At 42.7% G+C, this 21,857-nt stretch overlaps 1 protein-coding gene across 1 annotated transcript in view; it reads right to left on the bottom strand.

Annotated features, from left to right (window-relative positions):
- Nucleotides 1–21,857, bottom strand: part of CLDN15 (claudin 15) — a 75,791-nt gene that overhangs the window by 3,328 nt on the left and 50,606 nt on the right. Inside the window, exons 2-4 of the mRNA XM_044282746.1 lie at nucleotides 14,267–14,431; nucleotides 13,594–13,675; nucleotides 13,103–13,210 (exon numbers count right to left, since the gene is read on the bottom strand). Of these exons, the coding sequence (XP_044138681.1) occupies nucleotides 13,103–13,210; nucleotides 13,594–13,675; nucleotides 14,267–14,431 (355 nt within the window). The remainder of the gene's footprint in view (nucleotides 1–13,102; nucleotides 13,211–13,593; nucleotides 13,676–14,266; nucleotides 14,432–21,857) is intronic.

The raw sequence follows: 21,857 nt of genomic DNA, 5'->3' as shown, positions 1-21,857 counted from the left end.
CTTTAGCCTATTAAGGACCAAGCCATTTTTGAAAGTGATATTTTTGTTTTTTGATTCCCAACATCCAAGAGCCATAACTTTTATTTTTCCATCGAAATAGCCATATGAGGGCTTGGTCTTTGTAGGACAAGTTGTATTTTTATGACACTATTTAATGTTCCATATAATGTATTGAGAGACTGGAAAAAATAATATTTGTGGCTGGAATGGAAAAATACAATTCTGACATTGTTTTTTGTTTTTTTACGGTGGGGGTTGTTTTAACTCCATGTTGGTGCTCTAAAAATGGCATGTTCGCTCTTTTCTGTCTTTTCCCGATATGCACAGCTCAGCAGACAGTATCACACAGGATGGGATTAGATACACAGCTTAGCAGGGAGTATCACACAGGATAGGATTAGATACACAGCTCAGCAGACAGTATCACACAGGATAGGATTAGATACACAGCTCAGCAGACAGTATCACACAGGATAGGATTAGATACACAGCTCAGCAGGCAGTATCACACAGGACAGGATTAGATACACAGCTCAGCAGACAGTATCACACAGGATAGGATTAGATACACAGCTCAGCAGACAGTATCACACAGGATAGGATTAGATACACAGCTCAGCAGACAGTATCATACAGGATAGGATTAGATACACAGCTCAGCAGGCAGTATCACACAGGATAGGATTAGATACACAGCTCAGCAGGCAGTATCACACAGGATAGGATTAGATACACAGCTCAGCAGGCAGTATCACACAGGATAGGATTAGATACACAGCTCAGCAGAGCAGTATCACACAGGATAGGATTAGATACACAGCTCAGCAGACAGTATCACACAGGATAGGATTAGATACACAGCTCAGCAGACAGTATCACACAGGATAGGATTAGATACACAGCTCAGCAGGCAGTATCACACAGGATAGGATTAGATACACAGCTCAGCAGACAGTATCACACAGGATAGGATTAGATACCACAGCTCAGCAGGCAGTATCACACAGGATAGGATTAGATACAGCTCAGCAGTACAGTATCACACAGTAAGGATTAGATACACAGCTCAGCAGACAGTATCACACAGGATAGGATTAGATACACAGCCTCAGCAGACAGTATCACACAGGATAGGATTAGATACACAGCTCAGCAGACAGTATCACACAGGATAGGATTAGATACACAGCTCAGCAGACAGTATCACACAGGATAGGATTAGATACACAGCTCAGCAGTCAGTATCAAACAGGATAGGATTAGATACACAGCTCAGCAGGCAGTATCACACAGGATAGGATTAGATACACAGCTCAGCAGGCAGTATCACACAGGATAGGATTAGATACACAGCTCAGCAGTCAGTATCACACAGGATAGGATTAGATACACAGCTCAGCAGCAGTATCACACAGGATAGGATTAGATACACAGCTCAGCAGACAGTATCACACAGGAGAGGATTAGATACACAGCTCAGCAGTCAGTATCACACAGGATAGGATTAGATACACGCTCAGCAGACAGTATCACACAGGATAGGATTAGATACACAGCTCAGCAGTCAGTATCACACAGGAGAGGATTAGATACACAGCTCAGCAGTCAGTATCACACAGGATAGGATTAGATACACAGCTCAGCAGGCAGTATCACACAGGATAGGATTAGATACACAGCTCAGCAGTACAGTATCACACAGGAGAGGATTAGATACACAGCTCCGCAGACAGTATCACACAGGATAGGATTAGATACACAGCTCAGCAGACAGTATCACACATGATAGGATTAGATACACAGCTCAGCAGACAGTATCACACAGGATAGGATTAGATACACAGCTCAGCAGACAGTATCACACAGGTATAGGATTAGATACACAGCTCAGCAGGACAGTTATCACACAGGATAGGATTAGATACACAGCTCAGCAGACAGTATCACACAGGATAGGATTAGATACACAGCTCAGCAGACAGTATCACCCAGGATAGGATTAGATACACAGCTCAAGCAGACAGTATCACACAGGATAGAATTAGATACACAGCTCAGCAGACAGTATCACACAGGTAGGATTAGATACACAGCTCAGCAGACAGTATCACACAGGATAGGATTAGATACACAGCTCAGCAGCAGTATCACACAGGATAGGATTAGATACACAGCTCAGCAGGCAGTATCACACAGGATAGGATTAGATACACAGCTCAGCAGACAGTATCACACAGGATAGGATTAGATACACAGCTCAGCAGACAGTATCACACAGGACAGGATTAGATACACAGCTCAGCAGTCAGTATCACACAGGATAGGATTAGATACACAGCTCAGCAGATGTATCACATAGGATTAGATACACAGCTCAGCAGACAGTATCACACAGGACAGGATTAGATACACAGCTCAGCAGACAGTATCACACAGGATAGGATTAGATACACAGCTCAGCAGTACAGTATCACACAGGATAGGATTAGATACACAGCTCAGCAGACAGTATCACACAGGATAGGATTAGATACACAGCTCAGCAGACAGTATCACACAGGATAGGATTAGATACACAGCTCAGCAGACAGTATCACACAGGATAGGATTAGATACACAGCTCAGCAGATCAGTATCACACAGGATAGGATTAGATACACAGCTCAGCAGTCAGTATCACACAGGATAGGATTAGATACACAGCTCAGCAGACAGTATCACACAGGATAGGATTAGATACACAGCTCAGCAGACAGTATCACACAGGATAGGATTAGATACACAGCTCAGCAGACAGTATCACACAGGATAGGATTAGATACACAGCTCAGCAGACAGTATCACACAGGATAGGATTAGATACACAGCTCAGCAGCAGTATCACACAGGATAGGATTAGATACACAGCTCAGCAGACAGTATCACACAGGATAGGATTAGATACACAGCTCAGCAGCAGTATCACACAGGATAGGATTAGATACACAGCTCAGCAGACAGTATCACACAGGATAGGATTAGATACACAGCTCAGCAGACAGTATCACACAGGATAGGATTAGATACACAGCTCAGCAGTACAGTATCACACAGGATAGGATTAGATACACAGCTCAGCAGACAGTATCACACAGGATAGGATTAGATACACAGCTCAGCAGACAGTATCACACAGGATAGGATTAGATACACAGCTCAGCAGACAGTATCACACAGGATAGGATTAGATACACAGCTCAGCAGACAGTATCACACAGGATAGGATTAGATACACAGCTCAGCAGACAGTATCACACAGGACTAGGATTAGATACACAGCTCAGCAGACAGTATCACACAGGATAGGATTAGATACACAGCTCAGCAGACAGTATCACACAGGATAGGATTAGATACACAGCTCAGCAGACAGTATCACACAGGATAGGATTAGATACACAGCTCAGCAGACAGTATCACACAGGATAGGATTAGATACACAGCTCAGCAGTCAGTATCACACAGGATAGGATTAGATACACAGCTCAGCAGACAGTATCACACAGGATAGGATTAGATACACAGCTCAGCAGGCAGTATCACACAGGACAGGATTAGATACACAGCTCAGCAGACAGTATCACACAGGATAGGATTAGATACACAGCTCAGCAGACAGTATCACACAGGATAGGATTAGATACACAGCTCAGCAGACAGTATCACACAGGATAGGATTAGATACACAGCTCAGCAGACAGTATCACACAGGATAGGATTAGATACACAGCTCAGCAGACAGTATCACACAGGATAGGATTAGATACACAGCTCAGCAGACAGTATCACACAGGATAGGATTAGATACACAGCTCAGCAGACAGTATCACACAGGATAGGATTAGATACACAGCTCAGCAGACAGTATCACACAGGATAGGATTAGATACACAGCTCAGCAGGACAGTATCACACAGGATAGGATTAGATACACAGCTCAGCAGACAGTATCACACAGGATAGGATTAGATACACAGCTCAGCAGACAGTATCACACAGGATAGGATTAGATACACAGCTCAGCAGACAGTATCACACAGGATAGGATTAGATACACAGCTCAGCAGACAGTATCACACAGGATAGGATTAGATACACAGCTCAGCAGACAGTATCACACAGGATAGGATTAGATACACAGCTCAGCAGACAGTATCACACAGGATAGGATTAGATACACAGCTCAGCAGACAGTATCACACAGGATAGGATTAGATACACAGCTCAGCAGACAGTATCACACAGGATAGGATTAGATACACAGCTCAGCAGACAGTATCACACAGGATAGGATTAGATACACAGCTCAGCAGACAGTATCACACAGGATAGGATTAGATACACAGCTCAGCAGACAGTATCACACAGGATAGGATTAGATACACAGCTCAGCAGACAGTATCACACAGGATAGGATTAGATACACAGCTCAGCAGACAGTATCACACAGGATAGGATTAGATACACAGCTCAGCAGACAGTATCACACAGGATAGGATTAGATACACAGCTCAGCAGACAGTATCACACAGGATAGGATTAGATACACAGCTCAGCAGACAGTATCACACAGGATAGGATTAGATACACAGCTCAGCAGACAGTATCACACAGGATAGGATTAGATACACAGCTCAGCAGACAGTATCACACAGGATAGGATTAGATACACAGCTCAGCAGACAGTATCACACAGGATAGGATTAGATACACAGCTCAGCAGACAGTATCACACAGGATAGGATTAGATACACAGCTCAGCAGACAGTATCACACAGGATAGGATTAGATACACAGCTCAGCAGACAGTATCACACAGGATAGGATTAGATACACAGCTCAGCAGACAGTATCACACAGGATAGGATTAGATACACAGCTCAGCAGACAGTATCACACAGGATAGGATTAGATACACAGCTCAGCAGACAGTATCACACAGGATAGGATTAGATACACAGCTCAGCAGACAGTATCACACAGGATAGGATTAGATACACAGCTCAGCAGACAGTATCACACAGGATAGGATTAGATACACAGCTCAGCAGACAGTATCACACAGGATAGGATTAGATACACAGCTCAGCAGACAGTATCACACAGGATAGGATTAGATACACAGCTCAGCAGACAGTATCACACAGGATAGGATTAGATACACAGCTCAGCAGACAGTATCACACAGGATAGGATTAGATACACAGCTCAGCAGACAGTATCACACAGGATAGGATTAGATACACAGCTCAGCAGACAGTATCACACAGGATAGGATTAGATACACAGCTCAGCAGACAGTATCACACAGGATAGGATTAGATACACAGCTCAGCAGACAGTATCACACAGGATAGGATTAGATACACAGCTCAGCAGACAGTATCACACAGGATAGGATTAGATACACAGCTCAGCAGACAGTATCACACAGGATAGGATTAGATACACAGCTCAGCAGACAGTATCACACAGGATAGGATTAGATACACAGCTCAGCAGACAGTATCACACAGGATAGGATTAGATACACAGCTCAGCAGTCAGTATCACACAGGACAGGATTAGATACACAGCTCAGCAGTCAGTATCACACAGGATAGGATTAGATACACAGCTCAGCAGTCAGTATCACACAGGATAGGATTAGATACACAGCTCAGCAGGACAGTATCACACAGGACTAGGATTAGATACACAGCTCAGCAGTCAGTATCACACAGGATAGGATTAGATACACGGCTCAGCAGACAGTATCACACAGGATAGGATTAGATACACGGCTCAGCAGACAGTATCACACAGGATAGGATTAGATACACAGCTCAGCAGACAGTATCACACAGGATAGGATTAGATACACAGCTCAGCAGACAGTATCACACAGGATAGGATTAGATACACAGCTCAGCAGACAGTATCACACAGGATAGGATTAGATACACAGCTCAGCAGACAGTATCACACAGGATAGGATTAGATACACAGCTCAGCAGACAGTATCACACAGGATAGGATTAGATACACAGCTCAGCAGACAGTATCACACAGGATAGGATTAGATACACAGCTCAGCAGACAGTATCACACAGGATAGGATTAGATACACAGGCTCAGCAGACAGTATCACACAGGATAGGATTAGATACACAGCTCAGCAGACAGTATCACACAGGATAGGATTAGATACACAGCTCAGCAGACAGTATCACACAGGATAGGATTAGATACACAGCTCAGCAGACAGTATCACACAGGATAGGATTAGATACACAGCTCAGCAGACAGTATCACACAGGATAGGATTAGATACACAGCTCAGCAGACAGTATCACACAGGGTAGGATTAGATACACAGCTCAGCAGACAGTATCACACAGGATAGGATTAGATACACAGCTCAGCAGACAGTATCACACAGGAGAGGATTAGATACACAGCTCAGCAGACAGTATCACACAGGATAGGATTAGATACACAGCTCAGCAGACAGTATCACACAGGATAGGATTAGATACACAGCTCAGCAGACAGTATCACACAGGATAGGATTAGATACACAGCTCAGCAGACTGTATCACACAGGATAGGATTAGATACACAGCTCAGCAGACAGTATCACACGGGATAGGATTAGATACACAGCTCAGCATAAAGTATCACACAGGACAGGATTAGATACACAGCTCAGCAGACAGTATCACACAGGATAGGATTAGATACACAGCTCAGCAGACAGTATCACACATGATAGGATTAGATACACAGCTCAGAAGGCAGTATCACACAGGATGGGGCGGGTTGCTGTAGATGTCACTGTTATGGGGAATACTGTCAATATCTTTTAACGACACACACAAACATTAAATGAAAAATAGGAAATATAACGATTCGAAGCCGGGTCCTTCTGCTAGTCTCGCACATACAGGTGAAACTCCAAAAATAAAAATATCGTGCAAAGTTCATTTATTGCAGTAATGCAACTTAAAAGGTGAAACTAACATATGAGACTCATTACAGGCAAAGCGAGATATTTCAAGCCTTATTTGTTATAATTTGGATGATTATGGCTTACAGTTTATGAAACCCCAAAGTCACCATTTTGAGGTCCCCTTTGCTCAGGGGGTATGGGTTAATTAGCTGACTACAGTCTGACACTTTGAGTCTAGAATATTAAACCTTTTCACAAAATTCAAATTTTAAGCTGCATTAATGCAATTCCTTTTCATTTGCATTACTGAAATAAATGGACTTTTGCACGATATTCACATTTTTCGAGTTTCACCTGTATATAAAAAAGAGTTTCTGTCTGTCCCGACATCTGTCTGTCTGTTCTTTATGCACGACCAAACGACTGGACCGATCTTCACCAACTTTGGCACACAGGTACATCAGGTGTCTGGGAAGGTTTTAGATCGGGTCTCAGCTCTCTAGGACAGTACAGTTCCTGAGATATTCCCCAAAAATGACCTGCATTAGCGAATACAAGCCTGCAAGTCTTTCTCTTCAAATCCCAACTGCCATACACATGGTCACATGTCCCTTATCAGCCAATAGAAACTTGCAGTCTCTGAGTCTCCACATACACACAGTTTTACTCCAGGTTTCCATAACAACCCAGGGCCATACACACGGTCACATGTCCCTTATCAGCCAATAGAAGCTCGCAGTCTCTGAGTCTCCACATAGACACAGTTTTACTCCAGGTTTCCATAACAACCCAGGGCCATACACACAGTCACATGTCCCTTATCAGCCAATATAAGCTCGCAGTCTCTTAGTCTCCACATACACACAGTTTTACTCCAGGCATTTTTCTTCACTGCTGTAGATCAGTTTTAGGCTAGGGCTACACGACAACATGTGTTGCTTGACAATATGTCTCACGACACATAGGGCACAACTACACTGCGACATTGATGTCGCACGACAATTTTTTATAATTATAGTCTATGGTGTCGCACTGCGACTGTGACGCGACTCACAGAAAAATCCATATTGGATGGATTTTTTGCGAGTGTCATGTCACAGTGCCAGGATGTCGCATGTCGCAGTGTGACACCATAGCCTATCATTATAAAAATTGTTGTGCGACATTAGTACGACAAAATGTTACGCGACACATGTCGTCGTGTAGCCCTAGCCTTAAAGGAGCAGGGTGCTGTGGGGGGTCACTGTTAAGGGGGCAGGGGCCAATATTAAAGGGGCAGCTGCTTTGGAGGTCACTGTTAAGTGGCAGGGGCCACTATTTAAAGGGCAGCTGCTGTGGAGGTCACTGTTAAAGGGGCGGGCACTGTGGAGGTCACTGTTAAAGAGGCGCTCACTGTGGATGTTACTGTTAAGGGGGCAGGCCGCTGTGGAGGTCACTGTTAAAGGGGCAGGCACTTTGGAGGTCAATATTAAGGGGGCAGGGGCCACTGTTAAACGGGCAGCTGCTGTGGAGGTCACTGTTAAGTCAGCAGGGTACTTTGAGGTCACTGTTAAGGGAACGGGGTACTGTGGTAGTCACTGTTAAAGGGTCCAGGGTGCTGTTGAGGTCTCTGTTAAGGGGGCAGGGAACAGTGGAGGACACAGATAAGGGGACGGTCCCCTATGGAGGTCAGTGTTAAGGGGCATGGTGCTGTATAGGTCACTGTTAAGGGGGCGGGCCCCTGAGGAGGTCAATGTCAAGGGAGTAGGGTGCTGTGAAACTCACTGTTAAAGGGGTGGGCTGCTGCGAAGGTCAAAGTTAAGAGGATGGGCTGCTGTGGAGGTCCCATTTTAAGGAGTTGGGGCACTGTGGGGGGGGTCAATGTTAAGGGGCGAGGGGCTGTGGAGTTCACTGTTAACGGGGTGGGGTTCTGTAGAGGTCTCTGTTATGGGGGATACTTTCGATATCTTTTAACGACACAGAAACATTAAATGAAATAGATTAAATATACCCGTGCAAAGCCAGGTCCTTCTGCTAGTATATATCTATATATATATATATACATACACACACACATACATACAGTATATATACAGTCCTGATCAAAAGTTTAAGACCACTTGAAAAATGGCAAAAAAATCATATTTAGCATGGCTGGATCTTAACAAGGTTCCAAGTAGAGCTTAACATGCAACAAGAAGAAATGGGAGTGAGACAAAACATTTTCTGAGCATTCAATTTAATAGAAACAATGAATAAACTGAAACAGGCTGTTTTTCAGCTGATCAAAAGTTTAGGACCACACCTCCCAAAAAAACCTAAACCCCCCCAAAACAGAAATCCAACTTCCAAACATGAACTCCGTAATAAATAGCGCCGCCGTTACTGTTTATCACTTCAAAAATGTGTTTCGGCATGCTTGATGCAAACGTTTCCATGAGGTGAGTGGGAACATTTCTCCAAGTGGTGAAGACGGCCGCACGAAGGCCATCTACTGTCTAGAACGGTTGTCCATTTATGTAAACTTCCCTTGCCATCCATCCCCAAAGGTTCTCAATTGGATTTAGATCAGGGGAACACGCAGGATGGGCCAAAAGAGTGATGTTATTCTCCTGGAAGAAGTCCCTTGTCCTGCGGGCATTGTGTACTGTAGCGTTGTCCTGTTGAAAAACCCAGTCGTTACCACACAGACGAGGGCCCTCAGTCATGAGGAATGCTCTCTGCAACATCTGGACATAGCCAGTGACCGTTTGACGCCCCTGCACTTCCTGAAGCTCCATTGTTCCACTGAAGGAAAAAGCACCCCAGATGATTATGGCGCCCCCTCCACTGTGGCGCGTAAAAAATACATCTCAGGTGGGATCTGCTTGTCATGCCAGTAACGTTGCAAACCATCAGGACCATCAAGGTAAAAAAAGTTCTCATCAGAGAATAAAAATTTCTTCCACCTTTGAATGTCCCATGTTTGGTGCTCTCTTGCAAAGTCCAAACGAGCAGTTCTGTGGTGCTCAAGGAGACGAGGTCTTTGAAGATGTTTTTTGTTTTTTTGAAGCCCTTCAATCTCAGATGCCGTCTGATGGTTATGGGGCTGCAGTCAGCACCAGTAAGGGCCTTAATTAGGGTTAGTGTCTTGACGGACAGCCAATTGGATCCTCCGGCTCAGTGCTGAGGACATTTTTTTGAGTCTTCCACTTGACTTGTTCCATAACCCTCAGGATCATTTAAGAAATTCCAAATGACTGTCTTACTGCGTCCCACCTCAGCAGCGATGGCGCGCTGTGAGAGACCCTGCGTAGGGTTCAACAACCCGACCACGTTCAAAAAGGGAGAGTTTTTTTGCCTTTGCCATCACAACGTGTGACTACCTGACAGAAAATGACAATGAATCCACATCTTTGCACAGATTTGGCCTTTTAAAAGGCATGTGGTCCTAAAATTTTGATCAGCTGAAAAACAGCCTGTTTCATTATTCGTTGTTTTCATAAAAATTGAATGCTCAAAAAAGTTTTGTCTCACTCCCATTTCTTCTTGTTGCATGTTGAGGCTCTACTTGGAACCTTGTTAAGATCCAGCCATGCTAAATATGATTTTTTGCCATTTTACAAGTGGTCTTATATATGTAAAGTGTGTATGTATATATATATATATATATATATATATACAGGGTGGGCCATGTATATGGATACACCTTAATAAAGTGGAAATGGTTGGTGATATTAACTTCCTGTTTGTGGCACATTAGTATATGTGAGGAGGGAAACTTTTCAAGATGGGTGGTGACCATGGCGGCCATTTTGAAGTCGGCCATTTTGAATCCAACTTATGTTTTTTCAATAGGAAGAGGGTCATGTGACACATCAAACATATTGGGAATTTCACAAGAAAAACAATGGTGTGCTTGGTTTTAACGTAAATTTATTCTTTCATGAGTTATTTACAAATGTGTTCAATGTGCTGCCCATTGTGTTGGATTGTCAATGCAACCCTCTTCTCCCACTCTTCACACACTGATGATGTGTTTCCCTCTTTATGCACTGAAGCTGGCACGTTCCCTAAGTTTTTCCAGCAAGATGGTGCACCACCACATTATGGGTGTCAGGTCCGAGCATTCCTAGATGAACAGTTTCCTGGAAAGTGGATTGGTAGTCGTGGGCCAGTTGAATGGCCCCCAAGGTCTCCCGATCTGACCCCCTTAGACTTTTATCTTTGGGGTCATCTGAAGGCAATTGTCTATGCTGTGAAGATACGAGATGTGCAGCACCTGAACTACGGATACTGGAAGCCTGTGCTAGCATTTCTCCTGCGGTGTTGCTATCAGTGTGTGAAGAGTGGGAGAAGAGGGTTGCATTGACAATCCAACACAATGGGCAGCACATTGAACACATTTTATAAGTGGTCAGAAACTTGTAAATAGCTCATGAAAGAATAAAGTTACATTAAAACCAAGCACACCATTGTTTGTCTTGTGAAATTCCCATTGAAAAAATTCCTATTGAAAAAAACTAAAGTTGGATTCAAAATGGCCGACTTCAAAATGGCCGCCATGGTCACCACCCATCTTGAAAAGCTTCCCCCCTCACATATACTAATGTGCCACAAACAGGATGTTAATATCACCAACCATTCCCATTTTATTAAGGTGTATCCATATACATGGCCCACCCTGTATATGTTTATATATATATATATATATATATATATATTATTTTTTTATAGTTTTTTAAAGAGAGATAGCCAAAATGTGTTTTTGAAACTTATTTTGCTCTATTACATTTTTGTGATTATTAAATAAATTATATTGTTATCTCAACGTCGTATCTGCAGATACCAGTACATTTTTAAGGTTTTTAGCTAGAGAAATTCTTCCCATAGACGACAGTGGGCTTTGTAGCACAACTGCTTATACTTCTGTCCCTCAAGCAGGAGGTTGTGAGTTTGAACCCTGCTGGTAACATTTTAAAAGTAGAGACAGGAAAAACGTTAAATATTCCAGGGTATGCATCGGCCCACTGCATGTGATAGGCAGTCGGTAATGTACATTGCCAACCCACCCCTGTCTGTGGGTCAGGATGATTTCAGCAATACTAAATTTATATGGTTTTCTTGTTGTATTAAAACCCTTTTTTTAAAAGAAAAAAATTACTTTGTCGGGTCATATTCTGACACCCATAACTATTTATTTTTCCATCAGACGAGCTGTGCGGGGGCTCAGTTTTAGTGGGGGGAGGTGTTTTTATTACCATTTTGTGGTACACACAACTTTTAAGTCATTTTTTATTTCATTTTGTTGGGTTGAGGTGAGATGACCAAAAATTAAACAACAATTCTGTCATTTTTTTGTTGTCGTATTTTTACATTTTAGACATTTTTAGATGTGGCAATACCAATTATGTTTATTTTTAAATATAAATAGGTAAAAGAATGGGTTGAACGTTTATTTTTTATAGATTTAAAAATGTTATTAAAGGGCTTGTTTAAGATTTTGATATTGACGGGCTATCCTCAGGATAGGTCATCAATATCAGATCAGCAGTGGTCTGGTTCCCTGTTTGAAGAGACTCTGGTGTTCTGGTGTGCACTGAGGCCTCTTTCTAGGCCTGTGGTGTCGCGTTCATCAGTCACATGGTGAATGGGCTTGAGCTGCAATACCAAGCACAGCCACTATCCAATAGAAGGCATTCGGACAAGCTATGAGGCCGCGGCGCTCGCTAGGTCATCAATGTTAAAGGGGTTCTCTGAGATTTACATATTGATGATCTATTGATGACCCCTGCCTTGATTGGCAGGGGTTTTGGAAATCTGGTCGAAGATTTTGATATTGTCGGCCTATCCTCTGGATGGCGGTGGTCCAACTCCTGGCACCCCCACCAATCAGCTGTGTTCTAGTGAGCACTGTGGCCTATTCCCAGGCCATGTGACATCCCATTCATTGGTCACATGGCCTAGACGCAGATCTGCAATACCAAGCACAGCCACTCCATAACGTAAGATGCTGTGCTCCGGTGCGACCACTTGTGACTATGATGGAAATGTACATCATAGCCATTAAGGGTTTAATAGAAAATGACAGTGCTTCCATCTGTTTTATTTTCATGAGTCCTGATGGACTGACTGTGCCTCCTCCTTAGATGAGGGATATCTCCTAATATTTACCTTTTAGCTTTGGCCACTTGTTTGTATGAGCAGCACATCAGTCCTCCTCCAACGACATCCAGTAGGGCACCTGACCAACCGAGGTAAAGAGCCGGACCAATCTCATATCTGTAGAGGAAAAGCAGACATCTCAGGCATGGGAGAAATTAGACTGGACATCAATGAATTCATTTTAGAAAAGGAGAGTATAATTTAATAGTCCATTAATTGTCCAGTATGTAGCCTACCTTATGGGACAACTGTTGGTAACATATCAAGAAGCCCCTATCAGTGATGTGGTTGTGACTTACTCTGACTGTGGTGTAGAAGGCTATCCAAAACAATGGCAGATTATCCATATTTCTGGACGCACCACAACTGGGAACATCTAGCAAAGTCCACCATGAAGATCGAACATGTTTAGGTGGGGCTCTTTTAAGTACATTTGGTGTTCTTAGTGTGGAACTGGTAACAGGAAGGTTAAATAGCCTAAATTGGTAATTGGTACATACTTCGTTCCAGGGTACAAAGGGTTGAAGAATTCTGCGGTGATGTTGAAGGCATACCACGAGACAGAGATCCCAGCACAGATACCTGGAGGAAAAAAATGATATGAACTAATCAAATTAAAAAACTATATAGTCAATGTGAACCTATGGGGATGGGAAGCCCCTGTGGAGGAGAAAGACTACCATTATGTCCCTACTGTTGGGATTCTTCATCTGTTAATCAATGAAGTAACTGAATGGGATTTGCCCAATCTTCTGTAGAAGACAAATCCAGTTAAAATGATTGTTTGATGTGTCAAAGATACATATAAGACTATAGGTTGCATTACATACATATCAGATAAATGTTAGCTGAACCTGACAATTTCATATGGACTATGGACTATGTGCCTATGGACTCTCCCCTAATGGAGATAAGCCGTGGCCAGAGCTTTCTCCTCTTTCCCCATTCAGGACATGCGTGCAAGTTGGGCCTGCCTGTGTATGGAGGGGTTGGGAGAGGTAGCTTTCGGCTGAACCAGCATTCACCAGAATATCTAAGTAAAATCTGAGATCCAGGACCACCATTGTGGTGGAAGGGCTTTTCAGAAGGTCTTTTTATCTGGATTCCCTTCCTCCTTTTGACCTTCCACTGGATCTACAGGAATTATTTCAGACAAAAGTGTGAATATCTCACCTGCAAATATCCAGATCGCTCCAGACGCTGTTGCAAGCTTGCCCTTCAGTGCTATGTTACCATCCGCAACCTTAGTGCACTGGAGCCCAATCATCCCCAATAAGCATGCGAAAAAACCAAACACCAATGCAGAGATCATCAGAGCTCTTGAAGCCTGCAAGTATCCTGTGAAGACAAACAGAAGGATCCTTAGTGATCCTACAAGCAAATCTCCATACAGAGGTCATTTATGTGTCTTATCATAGTGATCCTATGTGTAGAGTGGATGGACTTCAGAAGATCATATAAAGATTCCTCATCTCTCGCAATGTGTGGTTTGCAAGTAGCAGGAAAATATATGGATGCTCTACATTACTATATGAAGAATAATGTAACTGGGTGTGGAAGTATGTCAGGATCTGTACACACTGCAGAAAAGCAAATTCTAAGGAAAATGTGGACTTTTCCATTGCCCAGTAGAGGGTGTGAGCTGACTGTACGGAAAATACAATCTGTATTCAGTAATGTCCATACTATAGACTTGGATAGATTTAGCAATGTTCTACACCAGTACTGTAAGCAGCAGCAAAACATTTTTTTCTTGTCTGCCCCAACATTCCTGGGGTTCCTTAACTGTGTCAGCCAGCCATACTCAGATAGTCCCATCAGTACCTCAGATGTCCCCAAAGAGTACCAAAGAGGCTGCTCAGCCACAGAAAGAGCTACCTGAATCTGCTACTGGACAACCAAGGGATTCTAGTTCTCCTTCTCTTCCCTGCCTGTCCATAAACAGAATAAAGACTATGATACACCTCATTCTCTGCTGGTCATTTGAAATTTTTATTCGGGTAGGCATGCATGTTACTATAGGAATGTACGCATAAGGGGAATCCACCTAAAGACAACCTAATGAAACCACCTAAAGACCATAATTCAGAAGAGAAAATGTGTGGTCGGCACTACTCATAGAGTACTATTACTTGCACCATAAGGCACCATAGAAGTTACATAAATCCTAGATGAGGATCAAAGGGGTTCAGGAAGCTCCCAAGACACTTTCATTCCATCCATCCACCAAGCTCTAGAAACCCTTTAAATGTATTGTATGTTGTATCAGAAAAACTTTTAATTCCACTTTAAAACGTTATACACTGACATCCTCATGTTAAGGCCGCAACCATAGAGCAGAATGTGCAGGACCGCAAAATAAATACGGCCATGTCAATGGGGCCATATAGAGCTTCAGCTGAGTAGCATAAGGTGATCCGTCAACCTCTGACCTAACTCCTGGCTGTGAACATTGGCTCCTGAATTGATAAACTCATGATGTTGCTGACGTTCAAACAGTTTGACGCTGTAAAACTTAACCTTCAGCCAAACACCTGCTTCTGCACTTATGCAAGCTGTTGGTATCACCTTAGTTTAGGTATTTAACAATGCTGAAAGATTTCCAAAACGTGACCTGCAGCAATGGTGTACTATCTGCATATACTATAAAGCCAAGAGGTCTAATGATTGGTTGGTTTCCAGCCAAGACAAACATGGAGATGGTTAACCTCAGCTCAGGTCAATCATATTCCATTTCCTAATGGTGAACTGAACCCTTCCACAAGAGATCGTGCCATCTGCAACCAAGTAACAATCCTAATGTGATAGTCAGTTGTCAAGTCTAAGGTTAAGTACCAAGTAGGATCCAGAACTATAATTAGGTGGCAGCTCCATTCTGAATTAAAATAAGTGCCTAAACGGCAAGCAATCTTGCTGAAGACCAGGTCAAACCAAGTGGTGGCGCAATCAATAAATCGCCCAACAAGAATGTAATGGGATGGAAAGAAAGTGGGCCTAACACTGGAAATGTGTCCATAACAATGTAATAGAAGTAAACTGTGTTACTGCTACTAAGCTTTTAGAGATGGTGATTACTGTCTAAGAGGCCCCATTATGATAGATGTCCCCAGGCCAGAGACTCATGGAGAGTGTAGGCCCCAGCTCAGGTCACCTCAGTCCCTTTTTCTAATGGACAAATTAAGAATGACAAACCAACCCTATGGTCACACCATTCGTATTTACTACAACAGATGGGGAGTGGAGTGAACAAATGAGGTTTAGTCAAACCTCTCTGAAAATGAGGATACATGGTGTAATGGGCACCAGGCATTCGGCTCATTTTCATGTTGGCCTTGTTTCCACCTGGAACCTTGTGACAGTCACAGGTGGAGTCAAGGGGTTGTACCAAAAGGGTCCCATCGTTGTGACATACCTTAATACCTGACCAAACTAAGGGGTGGCACTCAATTTGGCACAGTCAGTAAACAAGCAATGTACTAATAACCACCCTAACAGGGAATGCATTGGAGCAGATTGAAAGCACAATTGTTTACCGGCCTAATCATGTCAATGTGTCTGAGGGATGACATCATTAAGTCACTTATTCAACAGTGTCTCCAGACAGGTTCATCATTGTGAGCCCTCATTTATATGGGGTATATGGTCTTCTTTGGGAATGTTCAGTCGCCTAACTGCAGTCTACTGTGCCCATGGTATAGTGTCTGGCCAGTACCTGTGCCTCGGCCTGGGACATGCTGCAGTAAAGCAGCATTGGCACAGTTGCTGCTCACAGAGTACGTGATGTGCTTTAAAAGAAGGATTAGACTGCAATTATTCTGATTAATGGTCTCATTGAAAACCTCTCCACTTTCAGCCTTGGAAACTTCAGATGTAATGAGCTGGAAATGTATATCTCCCTCCCTCTAATGCCCCCCTCCCCATTATATCACATTGCTGCCAATGATCTGTATTAAGATTTACCTCTCGGAAGCACTTCGTGTCAACAGTTCACATGTCACAAACCTACAGCATTAAATCTAGTTCACCCTGTCTATGACCCATAACTCATACCTCCTAAAAAAGTTCCGTAGCTCTGGGCAGATACCTCATGCTCAGGGAACTACAGTACAGAACAAAAGTTTGGACACACCTTTTCATTCCAAGAGTTTTCTTTATTTTCATGACTATGACAATTGTAGATTCACACTGAAGGCATCAAAACTATGAATTAACACATGTGGAATTATATACATAACAAAAAGTGTGAAACAACTGAAAATATGTCATATTCTAGGTTCTTCAAAGTAGCCACCTTTTGCTTTGATTACTGCTTTGCACACTCTTGGCATTCTCTTGATGAGCTTCAAGAGGTAGTCACCTGAAATGGTTTTCACTTCACAGGTGTGCCCTGTCAGGTTTAATAAGTGGGATTTCTTGCCTTATAAATGGGTTTGGGACCATCAGTTGCGTTGTGGAGAAGTCAGGTGGATACACAGCTGATAGTCCTACTGAATAGACTGTTAGAATTTGTATTATGGCAAGAAAAAAGCAGCTAAGTAAAGAAAAACGAGTGGCCATCATTACTTTAAGAAATTAAGGTTAGTCAGTCCGAAAAATTGGGAAAACTTTGAAAGTGTCCCCAAGTGCAGTCACAAAAACCATCAAGCGCTACAAAGAAACTGGCTCACATGCGGACCGCCCCAGGAAAGGAAGACCAAGAGTCACCTCTGCTGCGGAGGATAAGTTCATCCGAGTCACAAGCCTCAGAAATCGCAGGTTAACATCAGCTCAGATTAGAGACCAGGTCAATGCCACACAGAGTTCTAGCAGCAGACACATCTCTAGAACAACTGTTAAGAGGAGACTGTGTGAATCAGGCCTTCATGGTAGAATATCTGCTAGGAAACCACTGCTAAGGACAGGCAACAAGCAGAAGAGACTTGTTTAGGCTAAAGAACACAAGGAATGGACATTAGACCAGTGGAAATCTGTGCTTTGGTCTGATGAGTCCAAATTTGAGCTCTTTGGTTCCAACCACCGTGTCTTTGTGCGACGCAGAAAAGGTGAACGGATGGACTCTACATGCCTGGGTCCCACCGTGAAGCATGGAGGAGGAGGTGTGATGGTGTGGGGGTGCTTTGCTGGTGACACTGTTGGGGATTTATTCAAAATTGAAGGCATACTGAACCAGCATGGCTACCACAGCATCTTGCAGCGGCATGCTATTCCATCCGGTTTGTGTTTAGTTGGACCATCATTTATTTTTCAACAGGACAATGACCCCAAACACACCTCCAGGCTGTGTAAGGGCTATTTGACCATGAAGGAGAGTGATGGGGTGCTGCGCCAGATGACCTGGCCTCCACAGTCACCGGACCTGAACCCAATCAAGATGGTTTGGGGTGAGCTGGACCGCAGAGTGAAGGCAAAAGGGCCAACAAGTGCTAAGAATCTCTGGGAACTCCTTCAAGACTGTTGGAAAACCATTTCAGGTGACTACCTCTTGAAGCTCATCAAGAGAATGCCAAGAGTGTGCAAAGCAGTAATCAAAGCAAAAGGTGGCTACTTTGAAGAACCTAGAATATGACATATTTTCAGTTGTTTCACACTTTTTTGTTATGTATATAATTCCACATGTGTCAATTCATAGTTTTGATGCCTTCAGTGTGAATCTACAATTTTCATAGTCATGAAAATAAAGAAAACTCTTTGAATGGGAAGGTGTGTCCAAACTTTTAGTCTGTACTGTACATATAGCAACCTTGCAGTTGATTTTCTCGTACTGAGTATGCCATACTCTAGTTAGAGCTCAAGTAGCAAGAGATGAGTTTTCTGCGGCATAGTAATTAACAGGAGACCAGTAGAATTGTGAGTGCAGCTTTTGTTGTGTCCGGAGCATAATGTATGATGTAATTAAGATAAAAAGCTGGTTAATATTTCATGTTACGAGATGACAAAAAGTGTCTTAGGTCAGAAGTAATAACAGCGGGTATCTGAGTGATATCACAATTTGTGTTTTTATTGCAGTGGAATATTTGAGTGTGAGTAATATTTTATTAACTATAAGTCTATAAACATTATATTCCAATCAATCAATAAATCAGTATGGTTGATAAGATGAGGGCAACTCAACCTTACGAAGAAAGTGAAAATCCAAGTGTGCAGTGACCGGCTGTAGATGGCCGTTCCTCTGAAACTACACAGGTTCTCACCACTCACCAGCCAAGGGGATGGGATCAACCAGAGCTGGGTCACCTCCGTCCTATAGGACCCTATAGCAAACACGGATGATGCCTCTTTGGTATATATGTATCTGTCAGGAAGATTTAAGGGTGGCACCCTGTGCCATTGCTATGAAGCTTCAAGTATTTTGTAAAATTTGGCGTAACCGGAAGGATCTATTCCGACTCACATTCCCATAGATACGTGGTGGTTACTTTAGCTATCCAGGTGTTAAATGAGTATGGTTTAGGTAGTAGTTAGTTCGTGGCAAGGCTAAGCACAATGTACAGATGGCCCTCTAGCAAAACTGAAGTTTGAGATCCGTTAGTCCTTACTAATGCCAAAACTCTTCTCAAGCCTAAGCGAGGGGAGTCCAACATATGTGTAGTTTAAAGCTCTTGGGCCAACGCTAACTGATTAAATCCCTGTATAGGACCTACATGCAGTTAGTATATTTATATGGTGCGTAGCTCTATACTATGTCACTAAAAAATTAATTATTGTGAATTTATTCTACTTGCATATTGTGAAACAGGAAAAAGTCCAGTGCCAGATTGGATTCCAGATACAATTTTGCATTTATTAGGTCCAGGTTTAAAAGTCCAAAGACAGCACTTGGCGTCAGATTTGCATAATGGATTTTTCCATGGGCAGACTATTGGGAATTAGAGATGAGCAAATTTCATGAAATTCGTTTCAGGGCTGATTCTAATGAGCTAGTCAGAAAATTCAATTCTGGCACAAATAAATTGTACCAGAATTGAAAGTGCTTCAATTGGCCTGAAAATGTGTGTAGGTCTTCTTGGACCACAATATTTTTCTCTCTTGTCTTTCTTTTTTTCTTTTCTTTTTTAGCATTTTCACTCTCCCTTTCAAGCTCTTTAATGCTAAGACAGCAATAGTAAATGATGTCAGAGTCACACTGACATATGTAGCTGTGGGTAAATGCATGGATGACGGTGTTATCAAACAGCCTGTTTAAAAACACACACCGCACCATAGCATTCCAAAAATTGTCCCTTATTAGGGGGGGATGCCTGCTGGTGTTTAATCACACGCGGTAGTATCGGAGACTGGATGACATCTGACCACTGGTCCAGTTTGCCTGCACAGATGTTTTTGGGGTCATTTACAGCGCCTTGAAAAAGTACTCACACCCCTTTTCCAAATGTTTTCACGTTACACCCACAAACTTAAATGTATGTTATTGGTATTTTACTTAATAGACCAACACAAAGTAGCAAGTATGTGTGAAGTGAAAATAAGACATGGTTTTCAAAATTTTTAATAAATAAAAATCTGAAAATTGTGGTGTGCATTTGTATTCAGCCCACTGTATTCTGATACCCCTAAATAAAATCCAGTGTGACCAATTGCCTTCAGAAGTCACCTAATTAGTAAATAAAGTCCACCTGTGTGTAATTCTCAACATACAGTTGTTCTGTGAAGGCCTCAGAGGTTTGTTAGAGAACATTAGTGATCAAACAGCATCATGGAAATCAAGGAGCACACCAGACAGGTCAGGGAAAAAGTTGTGGAGAACTGTAAAGCAGGGTTAGGTTAGAAAAATATATCCCAAGCTCTGAACATCTCACAGAGCCCTGATCAATCCTCCATATGAAAATGGAAGGAGTATGGCACAACTGCAAACCTACCAAGACATGGCCGTCTACCTAAACTGACAGCCCAGGCAAGAAGAGCACTAATTAGAGAAGCAGCCAAAAGGCCCATGGTCACTCTGAAGGAGCTGCAGAGATCCACTGCTCAGGTGGGAGAATCTGTCCACAGGACAACTATTAAGCATGTACTCCACAAATCTGGCCTTTATGGAAGAGTGACAAGAAGAAAGGTACAGTATTTTTGAAGGCAAGCCATAAGAAGTAACATTTATTGTTTGCTACACGCCATGTAGGCCACACAGCATACAACGTGTTTAGATGAGAGCAAAAGTTCAACTTTTTGTCCTAAATGCAAAATGTTATGTATGGCAGAAAATTAACACTGTACATTACCCTGAACACACCATTCCCACTGTGAAACATGGTGGTGGCAGCATCATGCTGTGGGGGTGCTTTCTTCAGCAGGGACAGGGAAGCTGGTCAAAGCCGATGGGAAGATGGATGGAGCTAAATACTGGAGAAAAACCTGGTAGAGGCTGCAAAAGACTCTAGACTGGGGTGGAGGTTCACCTTCCACCAGGAAAATGAAATGACCCTAAACATCCAGCCAGAGCTACAATGGGATGGTTTATAAGAAAGCATATTCATGTGTTAGAATGGCCCAGTCAAAACCTAGACCTGAATCCCATTGAGAATCTGTGGCAAGGCATGAAAATTGCTGTTCATAGACGCTCTCTATCCAATCTGTTGAGCGCAAGCTATTTTACAATTTCAGCCTCTAGATGTCCAAAGCTAGTAGAGACATACCCCAAAAGACTTGTAGCTGTAATTGTAGAGAAAGGTGGTCCTACAAAGTATTGACTCAGGGTGGCTAAATACAAATGAATGCTGCACTTTCCAGATTTTTATTTATAAATTTTTTTAAAAATCATGTATAATTTTCT

The sequence above is a fragment of the Bufo gargarizans genome, chromosome 2 (assembly GCF_014858855.1).
Source record: "Bufo gargarizans isolate SCDJY-AF-19 chromosome 2, ASM1485885v1, whole genome shotgun sequence".
Taxonomy (NCBI): domain Eukaryota; kingdom Metazoa; phylum Chordata; class Amphibia; order Anura; family Bufonidae; genus Bufo; species Bufo gargarizans.
Note: the sequence above shows the minus strand (reverse complement) of the source record. Positions and strands in the feature narration are given on the sequence as shown.